The sequence below is a fragment of the Triticum dicoccoides genome, chromosome 7A, assembly GCF_002162155.2.
Source record: "Triticum dicoccoides isolate Atlit2015 ecotype Zavitan chromosome 7A, WEW_v2.0, whole genome shotgun sequence".
In the NCBI taxonomy this organism is placed as follows: Eukaryota; Viridiplantae; Streptophyta; class Magnoliopsida; order Poales; family Poaceae; genus Triticum; species Triticum dicoccoides.
In genome coordinates this window covers 102240645-102262656 of record NC_041392.1, presented here as the reverse complement: position 1 = coordinate 102262656, position 22012 = coordinate 102240645, and the positions used below count along the sequence as shown (strand labels likewise).

The 22012-nt window shown below is 47.5% G+C and overlaps 1 protein-coding gene and 1 non-coding gene across 2 annotated transcripts; both read right to left on the bottom strand.

Moving 5' to 3' along the window:
* Positions 1-1111: 1111 nt before the first annotated feature.
* Positions 1112-15217, bottom strand: LOC119333208 (basic proline-rich protein-like). The gene is made up of 4 exons (XM_037606185.1): positions 15152-15217; positions 4014-4916; positions 2990-3076; positions 1112-1387 (listed from the first exon to the last, which is right to left on the bottom strand). Exons 1-3 carry the CDS (start codon positions 15215-15217, stop codon positions 3056-3058), a joined length of 990 nt encoding a protein of 329 aa, XP_037462082.1. The 3' UTR covers positions 1112-1387; positions 2990-3055.
* Positions 15218-16864: 1647 nt separating this feature from the next.
* On the bottom strand, positions 16865-17026 carry LOC119334986. Its single transcript, XR_005161678.1, has one exon. It is a non-coding gene; the product is annotated as a U1 spliceosomal RNA (small nuclear RNA).
* Between the last annotated feature and the right edge of the window lie 4986 nt (positions 17027-22012).

Below are 22012 nucleotides of genomic sequence, written 5' to 3'. Positions count from 1 at the left end.
CCGGAGACACTACCAACCAAGCCTGAGGAAGATGCTGACACACCTCGGTGGCGCCTCCAAGGAGGAAAATGACACCCTCAGGCGCCATCCGCACCGACTCTTGTTGTGCAGGACTTTCGTCCGTATCGTCGCACACCTTCGCTCAAGCCCTTCGGAGCTCGTCCATGTCGTCTCACACCGCCACCGCCACAGCCACAACACCTTGTTGTTGAAGCCGTGAAGGCATGGTCCACCTCCCCACGGCGAGCATGCAGAGGCCAAATCGGGCCCTGCATCCCGCATCTACCACGGCTGGAGCCTCCCTGCTCCAGCAAGCGTAGCCCTCCCAGATCCAGCGTGGCCCATCAGTGCCCTCGACGCCCTCCACGCGCCGCCCGGTGCAGTGCAGACGCCGCCCTCCATGGCGCCCACCTCCGCGCCAGGCGGGCGGAACTCGGGCCCCCGTGGCGGCAGCGCGCCAGATCCGCGCCACTGCCACCGTCAGACCGCTGCCCGGCCCTTCGCCGGCCAGATCCGCACCGGCCCTCCTCCCCGCGCCCTCCTCCTCCTTTATCGCGACACCTCTCGACACCCTCCTCCTTTACCGCGACACCTCTCGGCGCCTTCCTCCTGCACCTCGCCATCTCCCGGGCGCCGCACAAGATCCGCTCGCATGGTCGCGCCGCGCGTCGCCGCATGCCGCGGAACAGCCGCCCATCGCCCGATGATGCCTCCCCCAGCAGCCAACCATAGATCGCCTCCGACCCGAGGAGATCTGCCGTCGGGCCGCACCCCGCCGCGAAGCCGGCCGTCCCGCGCCGTCCTTGCACCTCGCGGGGAGGGAAAGGGCCCCGCCGCCGCCGACGTACGCGCAGGCTTTGCCCGACGCCGTCCCCTGGCGGCGGCGAGGGAGGGGGGCTGCGGCGGCGGGCTGGGTTTTTCGCCCGGTCGCTCGCGGGAGCAGACGAGCGAGCGGGGAGCGGGGCTTTTTTATTTATTTAACATCTGCACTACTTTTGAATTAGGTTTTTACTAGCTAGGTACTATCTAATCGAGACAGACATGTTGATACCAAACGGGTAGGCGCGACGCATCTCTCTTCACAGACATAAACAAACAGCCATCGATGCAATGACTGGATATATGCTGCCTAGAAAACAGGCTAAAAATCTGCCTAAGGAGCTTTGTTCTTCAACTTGCATGGGCTAGTCTGCTCTGTGCTGTAAGATGAGACACACACGTCACCAAGATATGGAACGCTACTGGAAATTTTTCAGATATAAAATGAGAACTAGAAGCTGACGCGCGCTTTGCTGCGCCGGGGGATTAAGACGTCATTCAGTTTTGTAGCTTCTTTTGTGCTTGCTCTCCTTCTGTATGAAGATGGTGCTAAATTGATGAGCCTGGCCTGTCCAAGATAGTACATGAGTGTCGTGTCATGTTTCATTCAGGACTATTCTTATTAATTGTCAAACAATGCACCTTAATATGGTTAATTTCCCAAAAAAAATCTACAAATTCCAAAATATCAAAATCAAGTAAATTAGACAAAAGCAATTTTAATACGCAGTCGCTCACAGGAGTCTATTTCAAGGGAGCTGAGAAACTTAAAAGATGTGCAGAAGCATCACACAGAGCCAAAGAGTTATTTGACTCGCAAAATCATAACTGTATGGCCGACGACTGCTTCCCAAGCAATAAAGGGAAAATAAAATAAAAGGCATGATTTCATATATCTATAGATTCTACATTTCATTTTATTTCCCATGCATAACATCCGGACTGTGCACATAAGTCATACAGTATATATGTAGTAGCAAACAATCAGTTAGGCTCACTTGCAGGCACAAGGTGTTAACTTACATGTAATCCCTAATAAGAATAGCTAGCTAGTAGTAGCCTGCATGTTGCATAAGATAAATGGAATCACACTTGATGAGCCTACACTAATTACCAATCGTAATAGCTAGATAGTAAGTAGATTGCATGCTACTAACCTCACGTTTGATTAGCCTGAACTACGTCAATTCCTTCTACATTCAGTGGGATCTCTGTCCAGCGGCTCTCCCCTCGGCTGAACAAAAAAAATTAGCTGAAGAACTACCTCTAAGAGGCGGATTTGGAACCAGCATTAACTGATGGTCGCATGGTCCATCTTTGTCCTGCTTAACACTGAATCATATCCTAATTTTAATACTCATAAATTGGATGAATGTGGGTACTGTTTTGACTTTTGGCAATACCAAGTTTTAGCAGTAATCTGTGTGCATTGCTTTAATTTAATACGATAGGACTTCTTGTGCATTTTAATACATATAAACTGAAGTTGCTTCAAATAAGTTATCGAGCAGAATATATAATAGGAAGCAAACGTCTTGATATGTACACCAAAGGCCCCAATTTCATTCAAACTGTATCATTTTTTCTCAATGAACTGGAATACAATCAACATGCTCAAGTGCAACCAAGCAAGAAAAGAAGAGTACAAAGAAGCGCCAACTTTACTCTGCGGTCTGTAAGACATCCCATTATATATGGAGCTAACAGAAATCATCATAAGTAGACCATTAATAGCATCATAAAAGGCTTTGTGTTATGTAGTCAAGTGCTTTGGTACTGTTGATGTATCCTATCATATATAGAACGATGGAGAAGAAAATGTGGGTTATTAGTGAGAGGAAAAGCTATAGATTCAGTTTTATCATTTAATCATTTATCAGATCAAGATCAACAACGAACCTAAAATAACATTAGCAAGCATAATGCACAAAATAGGTAGTAGCATTTTATGAGGAGAAGTAGACTTGCACTCTAAAATGAAGCTAATAGGCACAAAATGATTCCATATCCAAACTAATAAAATTTGCATCGTCTAAGCACAATCTGATCATCTCAAACACTTGAAATTTCATCGAGCATATCCTTAGAACATAATCCTAAATTGGAAGTTGCTATGGCACTGTAAACTCAAGCATTATTCACTGTAATCTACTGTGTTAAGACGAAATACCTTTGCTATTGGAGTTTGTGTTATCCAAAGATTCTTCGCCCGTGAGCGGTCCAGCAACAGAACACATCAAGATCTCTTGCCATAGTTCTATCCATATAAAAAAATCTGGGGTGAGAACCAAAACTGGAATCTAGAACTACAACAACAACAACAACAACAACAACAAAGCCTTTAGTTCCAAACAAGTGGAATCTAGAACTAAGGAATCTAAACTTCAGTGTAGAATTAACTCCATTCTAGTGCAAATAGAATCTCAATGACCAAATATATTTATCATAAATAGAGGAGAAACCTAGCAGAGTCTTAAATGAAATTTACGACCTACGAACTAATTTGTAGGCTGCTTAATGTAGATGTACATTTGAATTCCTTTTACTTTCTCCACTCCAACTTTTTCTTTTCGCTAAGGAAGGGAAATAAATTAATTTTATTGAGTACATGTTGAAATGGATTGTGCATCTAACTGTAACTCTGAAATTATATATAAAAGAAGGAGAACCGAGAAAAAAAGCAAGTGCAACTAATTGCAGTTCAGTTTTGACTATAATTGACAGCTAAATTCCATAAATTACTGATGGATTTCAAGGCAAATCCTAAATAACCGAAGGGATGTTTACTAAATCATCAGCTTCAGATCATAGAAAACATGTGCACAAGTTTGTGCAATAAAGGTATGTAAGACTAATGGATCCGAACCATATATTTGTGCTCCATATGAAGTTCGACAACTTGATAATTTGTGGTAAAAAAATGTTACCAAGAAGATATGAAGGAAGTACAAAAATTGCTAGCATATGTCACACCAGAGCGTGTCGGTCTTGTGGGCATGAACTTTGGTTCTAGTAAGATATCACTCTATTCTTCTATTAACTGATTCAGATCAAAACAAGATCTTCGGGGCAAATTATAGATGAGCTGAAAACTCATGAGTCTACACAATGGTGAGCAAAAATGATACATTCAGGAATAGATTCAGTGTTGTGCTTAGATGGTCTGTCGTCCCTGACCAGTATGACAACTTAACTTGGACACTGGGAGAAGGTCTCGCGCTCGCGCTCGCGCAGGTGCAGGCGCCGCCGCCGCCACCTGATCTCCTCCCTCCGGCCACCTCAGGCCCAGCCAAGCACAGATCCGGGACCCTTCCGGCGTCCTCTCTCCATCTATCCCGAAGCCCGGCGCCGTCTTCGCCGGCCCTCTCCCCGCGGAGGAGTTCGAGTCCGGCCCTCCCCCTCTTCCTGTCCCGCTCCCGTGCGGCCGCGCCGGGCTGCACCGGGGTGCCCCTGTGGGCTCGAGCAGGTCCCACTGCGCCTCCCTCTCCTCTCGCCGCCGCCGAAGGCGTCCCCGGGCAAAGCCCTGGCGGCGCGGCGGCGGCGGGACCCCTCGGTCGCCGTTCTCGACAGCGGGGGCGGCGCTGCTCCGCTGCTCCGGGTGGTGATGCTGCTCGGCTCGGCCGGACTTGGTGCTCAGTCGGGTGCTGCTCGACGGGCTCGCTCCGGCGTGGGCTGGCGCGGCTCCGGCGATGAGTGGGCGCGGACCTGGTGTGGCGATGTGCGGTGCCACGGTCCCCGCGGGATGGTGGTGCTCGGCCCGGCGGCGTCTTGGTGGTGCTCCGGCAGCTCCTGGTGCTGTGGATCCGGCGGATGGCGGGGGGCGGCAGCTCCAGGCGTGCGTGGCTGGCTCTGGCCGGCCCTGGGTTCTCCGGATCTGGCTGCTTCGTTGCGGCGAGAGGCTGTTTGGTGGTCCGGCCGGGCTTGGGCTCGGCACACGGTGTGGCAGCGCCGGGCGAAAGCTCTGCCTCGGGCTTCTGGCCGGGGCCGGCGACGGCGACGCACTCGGGTGCCGCGCTCTTCTTGAAGACGTCGTCGAGGTGTGCTGTCTGCCCTGCTCGTGTCTTCGGTCGGTGAGACCAGTGGTGTGGTGGTGGCTTCTACTTGGTCATGGCGCGATGGCTTCGTGGGAGGTGTGTGGGTCAGCGGAGGTGCAGTGCGTGAGGATGTGGTGTTGGGCGGTGCTCCGGGCGAAGGCTTGCCAGGTTTCTAACGGCCGACGGCGTCGGCGTCCGCGGATGTCGTGTCACCTCCTTGGAGGCGCCGCCGTGGAGTCCACCCCCTGCACATCCTCGGTTCCAGCTCTTCGGGTGAAAGCCTAAGGCCCAGTCGGGTCGGGCGACGGCGCCGGCATCGTCGCTTCCTCCTTTGGGGCGTCGCCTTGAAGAGCATTGGATCCCGTTTGCACTTTCCTTGGGATGGACGCTCGCGGCATTGCGGTCGGCGGCTGTCTGTCCGGCAATGTGGATGTTGCGCGACTTCTAGTGTGGCAACGATGGCGGCTTCGAGCGAAGTTGATGTTGGGGAACGTAGCAGAAATTCAAAATTTTCCTACGCGTCACCAAGATCTATCTATGGAGAAACCAGCTACGAGTAGAAGGAGAGTGCATCTACATACCCTTGTAGATCGCTAAGCGGAAGCGTTCAAGTGAACGGGGTTGATGGAGTCGTACTCGTCGTGATTCAGATCACCGATGATCCTAGTGCCGAACGGACGGCACCTCCGCGTTCAACACACGTACAGCCCGGTGACGTCTCCCACGCCTTGATCCAGCAAGGAGAGAGGGAGAGATTGAGGAAGACTCCATCCAGCAGCAGCACAACGGCGTGGTGGTGATGGAGGAGCGTGGCAGTCCTGCAGGGCTTCGCCAAGCACCTACGGGAGAGGAGGAGGTGTCACGGGAGGGAGGGAGGCGCCAAGGGCTCAGGTGTGGATGCCCTCCCTCCCCTCCACTATATATAGGGGCAAGGGAGAGGGGGGAGGCGCAGCCTTGCCCCTTCCTCCAAGAAAGGGGTGCGGCCAAGAGGGGGGGAGGAGTCCATCCTCCCCAAGGCACCTCGGAGGTGCCTTCCCCCTTGAGGACTCTTCCCTCTAGGGTTCCCTAGGCGCATGGGCCTCTTGGGGCTGGTGCCCTTGGCCCATGTAGGCCAAGGCGCACCCCCTACAGCCCATGTGGCCCCCCGGGGCAGGTGGCCCCACCCGGTGGGCCCCCGGGACCCTTCCCGTGGTCCCGGTACAATACCGATGACCCCGAAACTTGTCCCGATGGCCGAAACAGGACTTCCTATATATAAATCTTTACCTCCGGACCATTCCGGAACTCCTCGTGACGTCCGGGATCTCATCCGGGATTCCGAACAACATTCGGTAACCACATACAAGCTTCCTTTATAACCCTAGCGTCATCGAACCTTAAGTGTGTAGACCCTACGGGTTCGGGAGACATGCAGACATGACCGTGACGTTCTCCGGTCAATAACCAACAGCGGGATCTGGATACCCATGTTGGCTCCCACATGTTCCACGATGATCTCATCGGATGAACCACGATGTCAAGGACTCAATCGATCCCGTATACAATTCCCTTTGTCTAGCGGTATTTTACTTGCCCGAGATTCGATCGTCGGTATACCGATACCTTGTTCAATCTCGTTACCGGCAAGTCTCTTTACTCGTTCCGTAACACATCATCCCGTGATCAACCCCTTGGTCACATTGTGCACATTATGATGATGTCCTACCGAGTGGGCCTAGAGATACCTCTCCGTTTACACGGAGTGACAAATCCCAGTCTCGATCCGCATAAAACAATAGATACTTTCGGAGATACCTGTAGTGCACCTTTATAGTCACCCAGTTATGTTGTGACGTTTGATACACCCAAAGCACTCCTACGGTATCCAGGAGTTACACGCTCTCATGGTCGAAGGAAGAGATACTTGACATTGGCAAAGCTCTAGCAAATGAACTACACGATCTTTTGTGCTAGTCTTAGGATTGGGTCTTGTCCATCACATCATTCTCCTAATGATGTGATCCCGTTATCAACGACATCCAATGTCCATAGCCAGGAAACCATGACTATCTGTTGATCACAACGAGCTAGTCAACTAGAGGCTCACTAGGGACATATTGTGGTCTATGTATTCACACGTGTATTACGATTTCCGGATAATATAGTTATAGCATGAATAAAAGACAATTATCATGAACAAGGAAATATAATAATAATACTTTTATTATTGCCTCTAGGGCATATTTCCAACAGTCTCCCACTTGCACTAGAGTCAATAATCTAGTTCACATCACCATGTGATTAACACTCACAGGTCACATCGCCATGTGACTAATACCCAAGAGTTTACTAGAGTCAGTAGTCTAGTTCACATCACTATGTGATTAACACTCAATGAGTTTTATGTTTGATCATGTTGCTTGTGAGAGAGGTTTTAGTCAACGGGTCTGAACCTTTCAGATCCGTGTGTGCTTTACAAATCTCTATGTCATCTCCTAGATGCAGCTACCACGCTCTATTTGGAGCTATTCCAAACAACTGTTCTACTTGGAGCTATTCTAAATTATTGCTCCATTATATGTATTCGGTCTCTCTACTCAGAGCTATCCGGATAGGTGTCAAGCTTGCATCGTCGTAACCTTTACGACGAACTCTTTTACCACCTCCATAATCGAGAAAATTCCTTAGTCCACTAGTTACTAAGGATAACTTTGACCGCTGTCCTGTGAGCCATTCTTGGATCACTCTTGTACCCCTTGACTGACTCATGGCAAGGCACACTTCAGGTGCGGTACACAGCATAGCATACTGAAGAGCCTACGTCTTAAGCATAGGGGACGACCTTCGTCCTCTCTCTCTATTCTGCCGTGGTCGAGCTTTAAGTCTTAACTTCGTACCTTACAACTCAGGCAAGAACTCCTTCTTTGACTGGTCCATCTTGAACACCTTCAAGATCATGTCAAGGTATGTGCTCATTTGAAAGTATTATTAAGCATTTTGATCTATCCTTATAGATCTTGATGCTCAATGTTCAAGTAGTTTAATCCAGGCTTTCCATTGAAAAACACTTTCAAAATAACCCTATATGCTTTCTAGAAATTCTACATCATTTCTGATCAACAATATGTCAACAACATATACTCATCAGAAATTCTATAGTGCTCCCACTCACTTCTTTGGAAATACAGGTTTCTCATAAACTTTGTACAAACCCAAAATCTTTGATCATCATCAAAGCATACATTCCAACTCCGAGATGCTCACTCCAGTCCTTAGAAGGATCGCTGGAGTTAGCATACCTTTTAGCATCCTTAGGATCGACAAAAACTTTCTGATTGTATTACATACAACCTTTCCTCACGAAAACTGGTAAGGAAACTCGTTTTGACATCCATCTGCCAGATTTCATAAATACAGCTAATGCTAACATGAATCCGACGGACTTTAAGCATCGCTACGGATGAGAAAACTCTCATCGTAGTCAACTCCTTGAACTTGTGAAAAACTTTTCGCCACAAGTCGAGCTTCATGGACGGTGACATTACCATCCACGTCCGTCTTCTTCTTAAAGATCCATTTATCTTAATGGCTTGCCGATCATCGGGCAAGTCCACCAAAGTCCATGGATCCGTTCTCGGATTTTATGGCCTCGAGCCATTTATCGGAATCCGGGCCCACCATCGCTTCTCCATAGCTCGTAGGTTCATTGTTGTCCAGCAACATGACTTTCAAGACAGGATTACGTACCACTCTGAAGTAGTACGCATCCTTGTCATCCCACGAGGTTTGGTAGTGACTTGATCCGAAGTTTCATGATCAATATCATAAGCTTCCACTTCAATTGGTGTAGGTGCCACAGGAACAACTTCCTGTGCCCTGCCACACACTAGTTGAAGAGACGGTTCAATAACCTCATCAAGTCTCCACCATCCTCCCACTCAACTCTTTCGAGAGAAACCTTTCCTCAAGAAAGGACCCGATTCTAGAAACAATTCATATTGCTTTCGGATCTGAATTAGGAGGTATACCCAACTGTTTTGGGTGTCCTATGAAGATGCATTTTATCCGCTTTCGGTTCGAGCTTAATCCTGAAACTTTTTCACATAAGCGTCGCAGCCCCAAACCTTTAAGAAACGACAACTTAGGTTTCTCTAAACCATAATTCATACGGTGTCATCTCATCGGAATTACGTGGTGCCCTATTTAAAGTGAATGTGGTTATCTCTAATGCCTAACCCATGAACGATAGTGGTAATTCGATAAGAGACATCATGGTACGCACCATATCCAATAGGGTGCAACTATGATGTTCGGACACACCATCACACTATGGTGTTCCAGGCGGTATTAATTATGAAACAATTTCCACAATGTCCTAATTGTGTGCCAAAACTCGTAACTCAGATATTCATCTCTATGATCGTATCATAGACATTTTATCCTCTTGTCACAATGATCTTCTACTTCACTCTGAAATTACTTGAACCATTCAATAATTCAGAGTTGTGTTTCATCAAGTAAATATTCTCAACATCTACTCGAATCATCTGTGAAGTAAGAACATAACGATATTCACTGCATGCCTCAGCATTTATTGGACTGCACACATCAAAATGTGTTACTTCCAACAAGTTGCTATCTTGTTCCATCTTATTGAAACCGAGGCTTTTCAGTCATCTTGCCTATGTGGTATGATTTGCATATCTCAAGTGATTCAAAATCAAGTGAGTCTGAACGATCCATTTGCATGGAGTTTCTTCATGCATATACACCAATAGACATGGTTCGCATGTCTCAAACTTTTCAAAAACGAGTGAGTCCAAAGATCCATCAACATGGAGCTTCTTCATGCGTTTTATACCATTATGACTTACATGGCAGTGCCACAAGTAAGTGGTACTATCATTACTATCTTATATCTTTTGGCATGAAAATGTGTATCACTACGACCGAGATTCAATAAACCATTCCTTTAGGTGCAAGACCATTGAAGGTATTATTCAAAAATAGAGTAACCATTATTCTCCTTAAATGAATAACCGTATTGCGATAGACATAATCCAATCATGTCTATGCTCAACGCAAACACCAATCTCGGTGGTAGAGGGAGCGTGCGATGCTTGATCATATCAACCTTGGAAACACTTCCAACATATATGTCAGCTCACCTTTAGCTAGTCTCCGTTTATTCCGTAGCTTTTATTTTGAGTTACTAACACTTAGCAACCGAACCGGTATCCAATACCCTGGTGCTACTAGGAGTACTAGTAAAGTACACATTAACATAATGTATATCCAATATACTTCTATCGACCTTGCCAGCCTTCTCATCTACCAAGTATCTAGGGTAATGCTGCTCCAGTGGTTGTTCCCCTTATTACAGAAGCACTTAGTCTCGGGTTTGGGTTCAACCTTGGGTTTCTTCACTAGAGCAGCAGCTGAATTGCCGTTTCATGAAGTATCCCTTTGTTCCCTTGCCCTTCTTGAAACTAGTGGTTTCACCAACCATCAACAATTGATGCTCCTTCTTGATTTCTACTTTCGCGGTGTCAAACATCATGAATATTTCAAGGATCATCATATCTATCCCTGATATGTTATAGTTAATCACGAAGCTCTAGCAGCTTGGTGGCAATGACTTTTGGGAAACATCACTATCTCATCTGGAGGATCAACTCCCACTCGATTCAAGTGATTGTTGTGCTCAGACAATCTGAGCACAAGCTCAACGATTGAGCTTTTCTCCCTTAGTTTGCAGGCTAAGAAAATCGTCGGAGGTCTTATACCTCTTGACGTGGGCACGAGCCTGAAATCCCAATTTCAGCCCTCGAAACATCTCATATGTTCCGCGACGTTTCGAAAACGTCTTTGGTGCCTCTACTTAAACCATTTAATTGAACTATCACGTAGTTATCAAAACGTGTATGTCCGATGTTCGCAACATCGACAAACGACGTTGGGGTTCAGCACACTGAGCGGTGCATTAAGGACATAAGCTTTCTACTGATCGCATAATCGCTACTATCAACTTTCAACTATATTTTCTCTAGGAACATATCTAAACAGTGGAACTAAAGCGCGAGCTTACGACATAATTTGCAAAAGGTCTTTTGACTATGTTCAGGATAATTAAGTTCATCTTATGAACTCCCACTTAGATAGACATCCCTCTGGTCATCTAAGTGATCACATGATCCGAGTCAACTAGGCCGTGTCCGATCATCACGTGAGACGGACTAGCCAACATCGGTGAACATCTTCATGTTGATCGTATCTACTATACGACTCATGCTCGACCTTTCGGTCTCCGTGTTCCGAGGCCATGTCTGCACATGCTAGGCTCGTCAAGTTAACCCTAAGTGTTTTCGCTGTGTAAAACTGTCTTACACCCGTTGTATGTGAACGTAAGAATCCATCACACCCGATCATCACGTGGTGCTTAGAAGCGACGAACTGTAGCAATGGTGCACAGTTAGGGGAGAACACTTCTTGAAATTTTGTAAGGGATCATCTTATTTACTACCGTCGTCCTAAGTAAACAAGATGCATAAACATGATAAACATCACATGCAATCAAATAGTGACATGATATGGCCAATATCATTTTGCTCCTTTTGATCTTCATCTTCGGGGCTCCATGATCATCATCGTCACCGGCATGACACCATGATCTCCATCATCATGATCTCCATCATCGTGTTTTCATGAGGTTGTCACGCCAACGACTACTTCTACTTCTATGGCTAACGCGTTTAGCAATAAAGTAAAGTAATTTACATGGCGTTCTTCAATGACACGCAGGTCATACAATAAATAAAGACAACTCCTATGGCTCCTGCCGGTTGTCATACTCATCGACATGCAAGTCGTGATTCCTATTACAAGAACATGATCAATCTCATACATCACATATCATTCATCACATTCCTCTTGGCCATATCACATCACATAGCATACCCTGCAAAAACAAGTTAGACGTCCTCTAATTGTTGTTGCATGTTTTACGTGGCTGCTATGGGTTTCTAGCAAGAACGTTTCTTACCTACGCAAAACCACAACGTGATATGCCAATTGCTATTTACCCTTCATAAGGACCCTTTTCATCGAATCCGTTCCTACTAAAGTGGGAGAGACTGGCACCCGCTAGCCACCTTATGCACCAAGTGCATGTCAATCGGTGGAACCTGTCTCACGTAAGAGTACGTGTAAGGTCGGTCCGGGCCGCTTCATCCCACAATACCGTCGAAACAAGATTGGACTAGTAACGATAAGCATATTGAACAACATCAACGCCCACAACTACTTTGTGTTCTACTCGTGCAAAGAATCTACGCAATAGACCTAGCTCATGATGCCACTGTTGGGGAACGTAGCAGAAATTCAAAATTTTCCTACGCGTCACCAAGATCTATCTATGGAGAAACCAGCTACGAGTAGAAGGAGAGTGCATCTACATACCCTTGTAGATCTCTAAGCGGAAGCGTTCAAGTGAACGGGGTTGATGGAGTCATACTCGTCGTGATTCAGATCACCGATGATCCTAGTGCCGAACGGACGGCACCTCCGCGTTCAACACACGTACAGCCCGGTGACGTCTCCCATGCCTTGATCCAGCAAGGAGAGAGGGAGAGGTTGAGGAAGACTCCATCCAGCAGCAGCACAACGGCGTGGTGGTGATGGAGGAGTGTGGCAGTCCTGCAGGGCTTCGCCAAGCACCTACGGGAGAGGAGGAGGTGTCACGGGAGGGAGGGAGGCGCCAAGGGCTCAGGTGTGGATGCCCTCCCTCCCCTCCACTATATATAGGGGCAAGGGAGAGGGGGGAGGCGCAGCCTTGCCCCTTCCTCCAAGAAAGGGGTGCGGCCAAGAGGGGGGGGAGGAGTCCATCCTCCCCAAGGCACCTCGGAGGTGCCTTCCCCCTTGAGGACTCTTCCCTCTAGGGTTCCCTAGGCGCATGGGCCTCTTGGGGCTGGTGCCCTTGGCCCATGTAGGCCAAGGCGCACCCCCTACAGCCCATGTGGCCCCCCGGGGCAGGTGGCCCCACCCGGTGGGCCCCCGGGACCCTTCCCGTGGTCCCGGTACAATACCGATGACCCCGAAACTTGTCCCGATGGCCGAAACAGGACTTCCTATATATAAATCTTTACCTCCGGACCATTCCGGAACTCCTCGTGACGTCCGGGATCTCATCCGGGCTTCCGAACAACATTCGGTAACCACATACAAGCTTCCTTTATAACCCTAGCGTCATCGAACCTTAAGTGTGTAGACCCTACGGGTTCGGGAGACATGCAGACATGACCGTGACGTTCTCCGGTCAATAACCAACAGCGGGATCTAGATACCCATGTTGGCTCCCACATGTTCCACGATGATCTCATCGGATGAACCACGATGTCAAGGACTCAATCGATCCCGTATACAATTCCCTTTGTCTAGCGGTATTTTACTTGCCCGAGATTCGATCGTCGGTATACCGATACCTTGTTCAATCTCGTTACCGGCAAGTCTCTTTACTCGTTCCGTAACACATCATCCCGTGATCAACCCCTTGGTCACATTGTGCACATTATGATGATGTCCTACCGAGTGGGCCTAGAGATACCTCTCCGTTTACACGGAGTGACAAATCCCAGTCTCGATCCGCATAAAACAATAGATACTTTCGGAGATACCTGTAGTGCACCTTTATAGTCACCCAGTTACGTTGTGACGTTTGATACACCCAAAGCACTCCTACGGTATCCAGGAGTTACACGCTCTCATGGTCGAAGGAAGAGATACTTGACATTGGCAAAGCTCTAGCAAATGAACTACACGATCTTTTGTGCTAGTCTTAGGATTGGGTCTTGTCCATCACATCATTCTCCTAATGATGTGATCCCGTTATCAACGACATCCAATGTCCATAGCCAGGAAACCATGACTATCTGTTGATCACAACGAGCTAGTCAACTAGAGGCTCACTAGGGACATATTATGGTCTATGTATTCACACGTGTATTACGATTTCCGGATAATACAGTTATAGCATGAATAAAAGACAATTATCATGAACAAGGAAATATAATAATAATACTTTTATTATTGCCTCTAGGGCATATTTCCAACAGTTGAGCGGCTGCTGAGCTTTGGTAGTCGGTCTCATCCGGCGTGTTCGAGAGGTTGTCGGGCCTCATTTGTCTTTCTGAAGTCGGAGCTGCAGAGGAGGTGCTTCCGCGGCGACGATGACACGAGACGGGTGGTCGGCTCCGGTGCCGGCTCGACGCAGGCCCAGCGCTTTCCCCCTACAATGCTCGTAGACAGAGTCGGAGCTGCCTGGTCGTCGGCGCGTGCGGTGGACTGTTTGGCATCGACCGACGCAGGCCTCGACGCTTGTTCGTGGTTTTCTCTTTGACGGCGTGTGTGCGTTCTTGTGTGGGTTGCCAGGTTGCCCTGTGTGCCTTGTTTTTGCGGGCATGTTGACGGTATTCGCCCGGTTTTCTGTTAATTAACTGGACACTTCTCTTCGACCTTTTTTAATGAATCGGGCCCTAAAGGAGCGCGTTTCAAAAAAAAAACTTGGACACCGGAAAAAAACATGTCTCCGAATCTTTTTTGTTTGATGTGTATACATACCTTGGAGGCGTTCCTCTAGGCTCCCATTCTCCATCTAATCCACCAGAATTCTGTAAGGGTGAATCGGATAATAATTAATCAATAACATTAATGAAGGCGAATAAAAAAACAGAACTGGGACAAAAGGGGCCACCTCAGATAAGATTCAATCAGCCTATTCTAAGGACTATCTATAGTGTAGGCAACAATTTTTTGGGCACGCTGCACGCATATCTTTCGTAGTTCATACTGATCCATGTCTTGCGATGGCATTGGAAGAGGATACATGTAAATTCTGCAAGACGTGCCAATCCAAACAGTATGACCGTAATATGATCTAGCCTTGTAGGAATCAGAACAGTTGTAACAGTAGGAATTTTCATTTAACAGTTTCACAACGGCATAGTGAACTGGAATTATTATAACTTAAAACATACAAGCATGACAACACCAAGTCATCACAAATTCCCAATTCCAAAATTATATCAGAGAATAATGCCATCCAATCATAGCACCAAAAGCCATGATAGCTAGGCGGAAGGGAACAAAATTACTCAGTGAACCTGGAAGAGGACAAACCAATGCCATGATTTTGCACAAAATCTAGTTAGGAGCCGGCAAAGCTCCGGTCATGACCACGCACATCTGAACTCTGATTCAGCACCAGAACAACACAGTTCTTGTGTGTTCAACTGTTCACCGATGGCAATGCCATCTCCCCTCACCTTGAGTGTGGCATAGTGTGCCTCGCAGCCATGGCCGACGAAGACGCCAGTTGTGGCCCACAACATCGTCTTCACTCTTCACCCTGCATATCATCACTCTCTGTATCGCAGCACCATGGCGTCGCCGCATCTTTGTTCAGCATCATCAATGTGACCACCTCGCATCTCCTCCTCCACCACGCACGCCCAACCCACGTCTCCGTAGCAACACCACTCCCGTCATTCTTGCCCGGCCACCACGTCGTCAACCACGAGCACCCATGGCTGCGTCAAAAGCCTCATCCCCAGCCGCCGAGGACGCAAGTTGCACGCCGCCGATGAGAAGGAACGCCAGTATGTGCTTCTTGAGCGCAGGAGCAACCATAGTTTTAAATAGCGTGCTAAACCTCTTAGCGGCGGACCTTTTCTAAATGCTATAGCGTGCTATAATGAAGCTATAGCGAGCTATTTAAAATATTTGTTCATTTGTTTGGATCAAAGTCTCTTAGCGCCAGATCTTCTGTAAATGCTATAGCGTGCTATAACGGAGCTATAGCGGGCTATTTAAAACAGTGGGAGCAACTCAAGAAGCAAACCCTCGAAGTATTCTCCAACGCGGCGGCAGAGCACGGACTGAACGACGCCAAGCCACCCCGAATCGGTGCCTCCTCGCAACGACCAACGAAGCCCTCAGCACCTCCCACAACCCGATTGTCGATTCCCTAAACCAAGCATTGACGGTCTGACCGCCTCCCCCAAGTCATGCCTCATCGACTCCTCCTCTTCCTCTTTCTCTCTCCCGAAACGCAAAACAAAGGGATAGAGGATACGGGCGGTCGGGCACAAAGAGTTTGACCGGATGAGGAACGTCGGTTGCGCGAAAACACACGCCGCCGCGGAAGTGATCCTTAGTGGTAGGGCCGTGGAGGAGATGGGGACAGAGCTGGCTGCCCTGCCATTTGGCCATCGTTAGTGTTGAGTACGGGAGGGGGATGGGCCAGCGGGAGTCGGAGCAAAGAGTGGATGGCAGACAGGGAACCTCGAGGTGGCCGGTGACCTATGGAGGAAGAGGCAGGCGGCAAGCATCCTTGGATTGCGTCACGAATCTCGGCGGGGGATACAATAGGCAAGGAGTAGCCGTAGATGATATCCGCCATGCCGGTGAATGCTAGGTTGGCGGCGGCCGCAACCCTAGCTTGATGGCGCCCGAAAGTAGAAGGAGAGAAGAGAGATGGGATGACGACGGGAGTGTGGGAAAGGGGCTTGGGTTGGGTTTCTTGCGAGGGCAGCGAGCAGTGACGGCCCAACATAACGAATTGCTGACTCCAGGTGGTCCCATCAGCCTCGATTAACCACAGCGCTATAAATCCTGGGAGCTTAGGCTGGTCGTAATGTAAGTATCATAGCTAGTATCATGCATGTTAAGTAGGTAATTTTGATGATGTGGCATAGAATTAAATAAAGAAAGAGATGATTGAGTATCATACAATGATATCGTATCATAATAAATGCAATGCTACTATGTGTCATGCATGCAATAAATAAAGTCATCTATGATACTAGTAGATCATACTATTCATTAGGAAGGTAGTATCACACACTAGTACCATATGCATGATACTAACTTATGATACTACCCATTACAAGCAGCCTTAAAAACTGTAGTGATAAGAAACATTTAATAGGGCGGTGCCAAAACAGTTTAGCTCTGAAGAATATTTTATTTCAAACTTGGCAGAGGCCGCGCAAACGCGTACCCACTCTTTCACAAATTACGACGTCCACTCTCCTTTAAAGGGGAGATGGTAGATCAACACGCTCACAAAGTGCAATGTGAGCAATTGGTCTAGGCCATGAGTCTTATTGATCATCCATAAACCCCGTCCAGGTAAGTAATTTTCAATCGTTGTCATACCCTCCACATATATACACATCTTCCCCGAGCCGTTCTTCTCAATGTTTCCATGTGGGATTAAACTGGACGCAGTTACCAGGTCTAAACAGATCACACGTTGGCTAACCAAATACGTATTTGCAGACTCATCGGCGTTAGGAAGGCCGAGGGATTCAAGGGGCCATATAGCGGCCCATTAACGCAATTACACAAAGCCAGCCCCTGCGTTCCATGTCGTCGTCGTCGTCGTCCTCGGCGACGAGGAGGATTTTCGGTTGCTCCGAATTGAACGGCTCATGTAGCAGGCTTGGACGCACTGAGCCGGCCGGAGATGCCGCGGGCTCGTGCCCAAATCCTTGTGAACTCGTGCTATCGCGCGTTGTATATACTAGTAGGTGCGTGTGTGTGAGACCTTGCCTGTGGTGGCGTCGTGTGGTTGTGTGCTGTGTTGTTTCCTTGATACGCTATGGTTGGTGGTTGCCTTATTTATAAAGCGGGGTGAAAGCTTTTTTCGATATGAATCAAAAACTTAAGAGTCATATCAGCGTAGTGTTTTATCCTTGCTTTGGTTAATTTGATTTGAAATTGCCGATGACTGCGTTTTTAACAGATCTTACCTTAACAGATCTAACCGTATGAAACAAAAGTTTTCCCATAAAACCTAAAATATTTAACGGGTATGAAGAGTATTATTAAGTGTCATGAACCAATGCGATCATCTAGTATAATCCACATTAGAGGATAACGTGCGCTTCACCGTACCAGTCTTCACTTGTGGGATTAACGCTTTTATATTTAGTAGATTATTATGATCATTGTTTTATCTTAATTTTACTTGTGTTGGCTTGAGTTTTGATTATGATATGGCCGTGTTTTTTATATTTATATAACGTGTCGGGTTGCTGTTGAAGACAATATTTGTTTCAAGAGGAAACTAAAATTGTTTAGTGCATGTTTGTGGTGTCTTTACATGCTTCGGCCGTTATGTGAGCCGGTGGTGTTTGTTTGAGCCTCTTGCTCCCATTTCACATTGAAATCATGGAATTGTTGCTATAATGCTTACATGGGCTAGCCCACGAAGCTCTCGCTCACTCGGCTTTGACTCCTTGCTCCTCTCGGTCGCTTAGTTTTTGTTCGCTCGCACCAATGTAACTCACAAAAATCAACTCTCTTTTTCTCTATTTGAAAAGAGTTGGTCATATTAAAAAGATGGTCAAGGATTTTTAAAAATGTTGTGAATTTTAAAAACCATGAATTTTAGAAAATATTCACGAATTTGAAATATATTTATCGATTTTAAGAAATGATGGCAAATTAAATAAGTTTTCAAATTTATGAAATGTTTACAAACATTTAAAATGGTCATGAATTTTAAAAAAATCAGTGAATTTAATAAATATTAATGAATCTAAGAAAATAATATTTTCTTAATGTTCACAGATTTTAATAAGCGTTCTGAATTAAAAGTGAGAAAAAAAGGAAAAAATTGATAAACACACACCCTTACTAGGTCTCTCAGCGACTGTGACGCCCCAAGACCGGAGCTTCAGACGCCTTTCATGTTTTTCCGGATTTCGTCGTGTGATTTGTTTGGTTCATTGCATTCATCATTGCATCATATGCATTGCATCATGTCATCATGCCATCATGTCATTTAATTTTTCTTAACTCAACTAAACAAATGGCATGGATCTTTGATCCATTTAAATCGAGGGAATTCACATGGTGATTCTCTTTACAACTTATCCTCTCGATATTTAGAGAGCTATAGTAAATATTCCAATTATGTGGAATTACCATCACACACACTTGCAAATATTTCCCCATGCCTTTGTCCCATTTCTCCCCCCCCCCCTTCTCTATTAATGTCCATTCTTTTCCTATAAATTCTAGACCGTGCCAGGACCACCTCCTCCAATTTTCAGATCCTTTGAACTTGTTTTGGTTGGATTCAAAAATGGCTCAAGTTTGAATCTAATTCAAACTTGAATTATTTTTCTATCTCTAAAATATTGCCAAACCATGTTATTCTATTTGTGCAAAGTTTCGGCGCTCTAAGAATATTTTATTTCCTGAAATATTCTTTCCCTAACCCTCTCCTTTTTTTCTTCTCTCTATTTGTTTTTTTTTCTGTTAAAGCAAATTAGAGAGGAGTAGGAGAGAGTAGGCCAGTCCAGGCCGGCCTCCCTGGGTCTCCCTAGGCCAAACTCTAGGCCGGCCCTTTAGACCCAGCCGCCCCCACCAGTTCCATAACCCTAGGCCCAACATCTCCCCTCGCTACCCTCTTCCGATCCCACTCCTCGTTTCCTCGCGCCGCCAGGGAACCGCTGCCGGATCCCATCCTCCTCCCACGATCCCATCTCCTTCCCTCCAGCGCCGCGCTCGATCCCCCCATCTCTCCTACTCGTCCCGATCCCCCTCGTTCTTCTTCCCCTCATCTCCCTTTCCTCCCTTCCACTTCGAGCCAGGGGAGGAACCTCCCGCGCCCAATCTCCTCCAGGACCCCGACGCGACCGAGCCTCACACCCCGGCGCCCCTGCAGCTTCTCCTCCTCCGCCAGGCGCCGCAGGCCGCCGCCCTGCACCCTCGCGCCTCAGCTCCTGCCTTCCTCTGCAGCGCCAGGCTGCAAGCGCGCCTCCTCCTCGCCGAGTCACCGTCACTCGAGCGCTCGAGGAGAGGAGCTCCTCGAGCACCTGCGCCCCGCCCCGGCGTCCTCTGCGCCCAGCAGGAGCCCCAGCACCGGTCGCCCTACACCCGCGAGCACCACTACCTCCGGCGCGTCTCAGCCTCTGTTTCCGGCGACCTCGACCTCCCCTACGACAGCCTCCTGCATTGAGCAGCAGTAGCTCGACCGTTGCGCATGACTCTGTGTTTGACCCCGGGAGCACTTTCGGGTCTTTCCCCAACATCGTGTGTTCTGTTTGGATCACGTCAAGATCAGTACCCTAGTACCACGACGACCAATGCAAGTTCTGCTACCGTCGTCAAAACCCGAGACGAAGTACCCCGACGGTTCGTCGAGACCGGCAAGTCACAAGATTTTCCTGGATATCGTCACGTACCACGACGATCCTCGAAGAGTTCGGATTCGACAAGTTCGACTATGGAACGGGAACCACTACTTCCACTACCGCCGTCTTCGGAATCGCTAAGAACGTCAAGTTCCTCCACGACGCCCGACGCCTAAAATGATCACCGAATCGAAAATAACGCCAAGTACCAGGACGAGAGGACCACCAAGTTCGTCTTCCGCCGTCTCCGAAATCGCCAAGTATCGCTATGAGATGTGCAACTACTTCCACGACAAAACGAGAACAACTACGGCCGTTGAAGGCCGTCAAGTGAACATCTACCGACTACGTGTACGACCTACTCCGTGAATGTGTACCACTACGTCTGGAGACCACGAACCCGTCAAGTCCGACAACGTTTGTGTACAACTACCGACGACGCGCATGTTGCCAAGTACCCTCTTCGGATCGTCATGTTCGACTACCGATACACATGTACCACTACCGTCGTCGAGATCGCGAGAACCTCTACTGTCGACCCTAGAGCATGCGAGTCGACTACTTCCACTACCGTCGTCGCGAGAACGCCTACTTCCCTCTAGGAACGAGAACCGTCCCCTATGCACGCTCCGAAAGGTATAACCGCCGAGACAGCCGCCCGTGAACTAATGCATGTGCGAGTTTGAGATGCTCGTGTTTGCACCGTGTCCATATTGCCATGCGTTTCCTTGTCGCCAACTCGTGGGACACCCGGAATCCGGGAGCGCCCCACCATCTTTTGCACGCATCCGCACACTTCTCCTTTGCATCGGTATCTCAGTCGAGTTACCGGAACCGGAACGCTACCGTGGCACCGTTTTCGTTATCGTTGCTGTGGCACCCCTTTCCTTTCCACCACGGTGACAAATACTTCATAATGCTCTTGTCAACTTTTAATAAAAATTGCATAAAACTTGTTCATGTCATCCGCATCATGATAACAATATCAAGAGTGTTTAAAAATGTTGTTGCACCAAATTGCTAAATGCATATGGGGATTTACCGGAGTTGTTGTTTGTTATTTCCGTCCTCATTTAAACTTGCCTAAATGTTTAGTTTACTTATGCTCCACCTCTTGCCATATTTAAACAATATTTAATATTGTTGAGTACCTAACGAGAGAGAACTAATTAAGTCATGTGGTGTTTTCTTCAATATGCAACTCCGTGGCATATTGAGCTCCACTTAATTTGTAGTGTTGTTTGTTGCACTTGGCCATGTCACGCTTCATTAAACCGGACATGCATCATAATTGTTTGTGCATCATGCCATGTCTATGTGGTGGTTGTTTACTATGTTGTTTGCTCCTTTCCAGTGTTGCTTCTTCGGGTTGGTTCCAATAACGTCGTGTTGTGAGGATTTGTTCGACTACGTCCGCTTGTCTTCTTCATGGACCCGTTTCTTCTTCCTTACGGGATCTCAGGCAAGATGACCATACCCTCGAAATCACTTCTATCTTTGCTTGCTAGTTGCTCGCTCTTTTGTTATGCCTATGCTACGATACATATCACTTGCTTATCATGCCTCCCATATTGTTAAGCCAAGCCTCTAACCCACTTTGTCCTAGCAAACCGTTGTTTGGCTATGTTACCGCTTTGCTCAGCCCCTCTTATAGCGTTGTTAGTTGTAGGTGAAGATTGGAGCTTGTTCCATGTTTGGAACATGGTTATTTTGTTGGGATATCATAATATCTTTTATTTAATTAATGCATCTATATACTTGGTAAAGGGTGGAAGGCTCGGCCTTATGTCTGGTGTTTTGTTCCACTCTTGCCGCCCTAGTTTCCGTCATATCGGTGTTATGTTCCCGAATTTTGCGTTCCTTACACGGTTGGGTTATAATGGGAACCCCTTGACAGTTCGCCTTGAATAAAACTCCTTCAGCAAGGCCCAATATTGGTTTTACCATTTGCCACCTAGCCTTTTTCTTTCCCTTGGG

Bases quoted from the DNA above. Each gene is read 5' to 3' on its own strand.
- LOC119333208 (XM_037606185.1), bottom strand. From the start codon at position 15,217: ATGTTGTGGGCCACAACTGGCGTCTTCGTCGGCCATGGCTGCGAGGCA. The intron at 4,917-15,151 runs GTGAGGGGAGAT...ATGACCAAGTAG, and splicing joins CACACTATGCCACACTCAAG to AAGCCACCACCACACCACTG. The intron at 3,077-4,013 runs GTTAAGTTGTCA...TTATATGGATAG, and splicing joins GACCTTCTCCCAGTGTCCAA to AACTATGGCAAGAGATCTTG.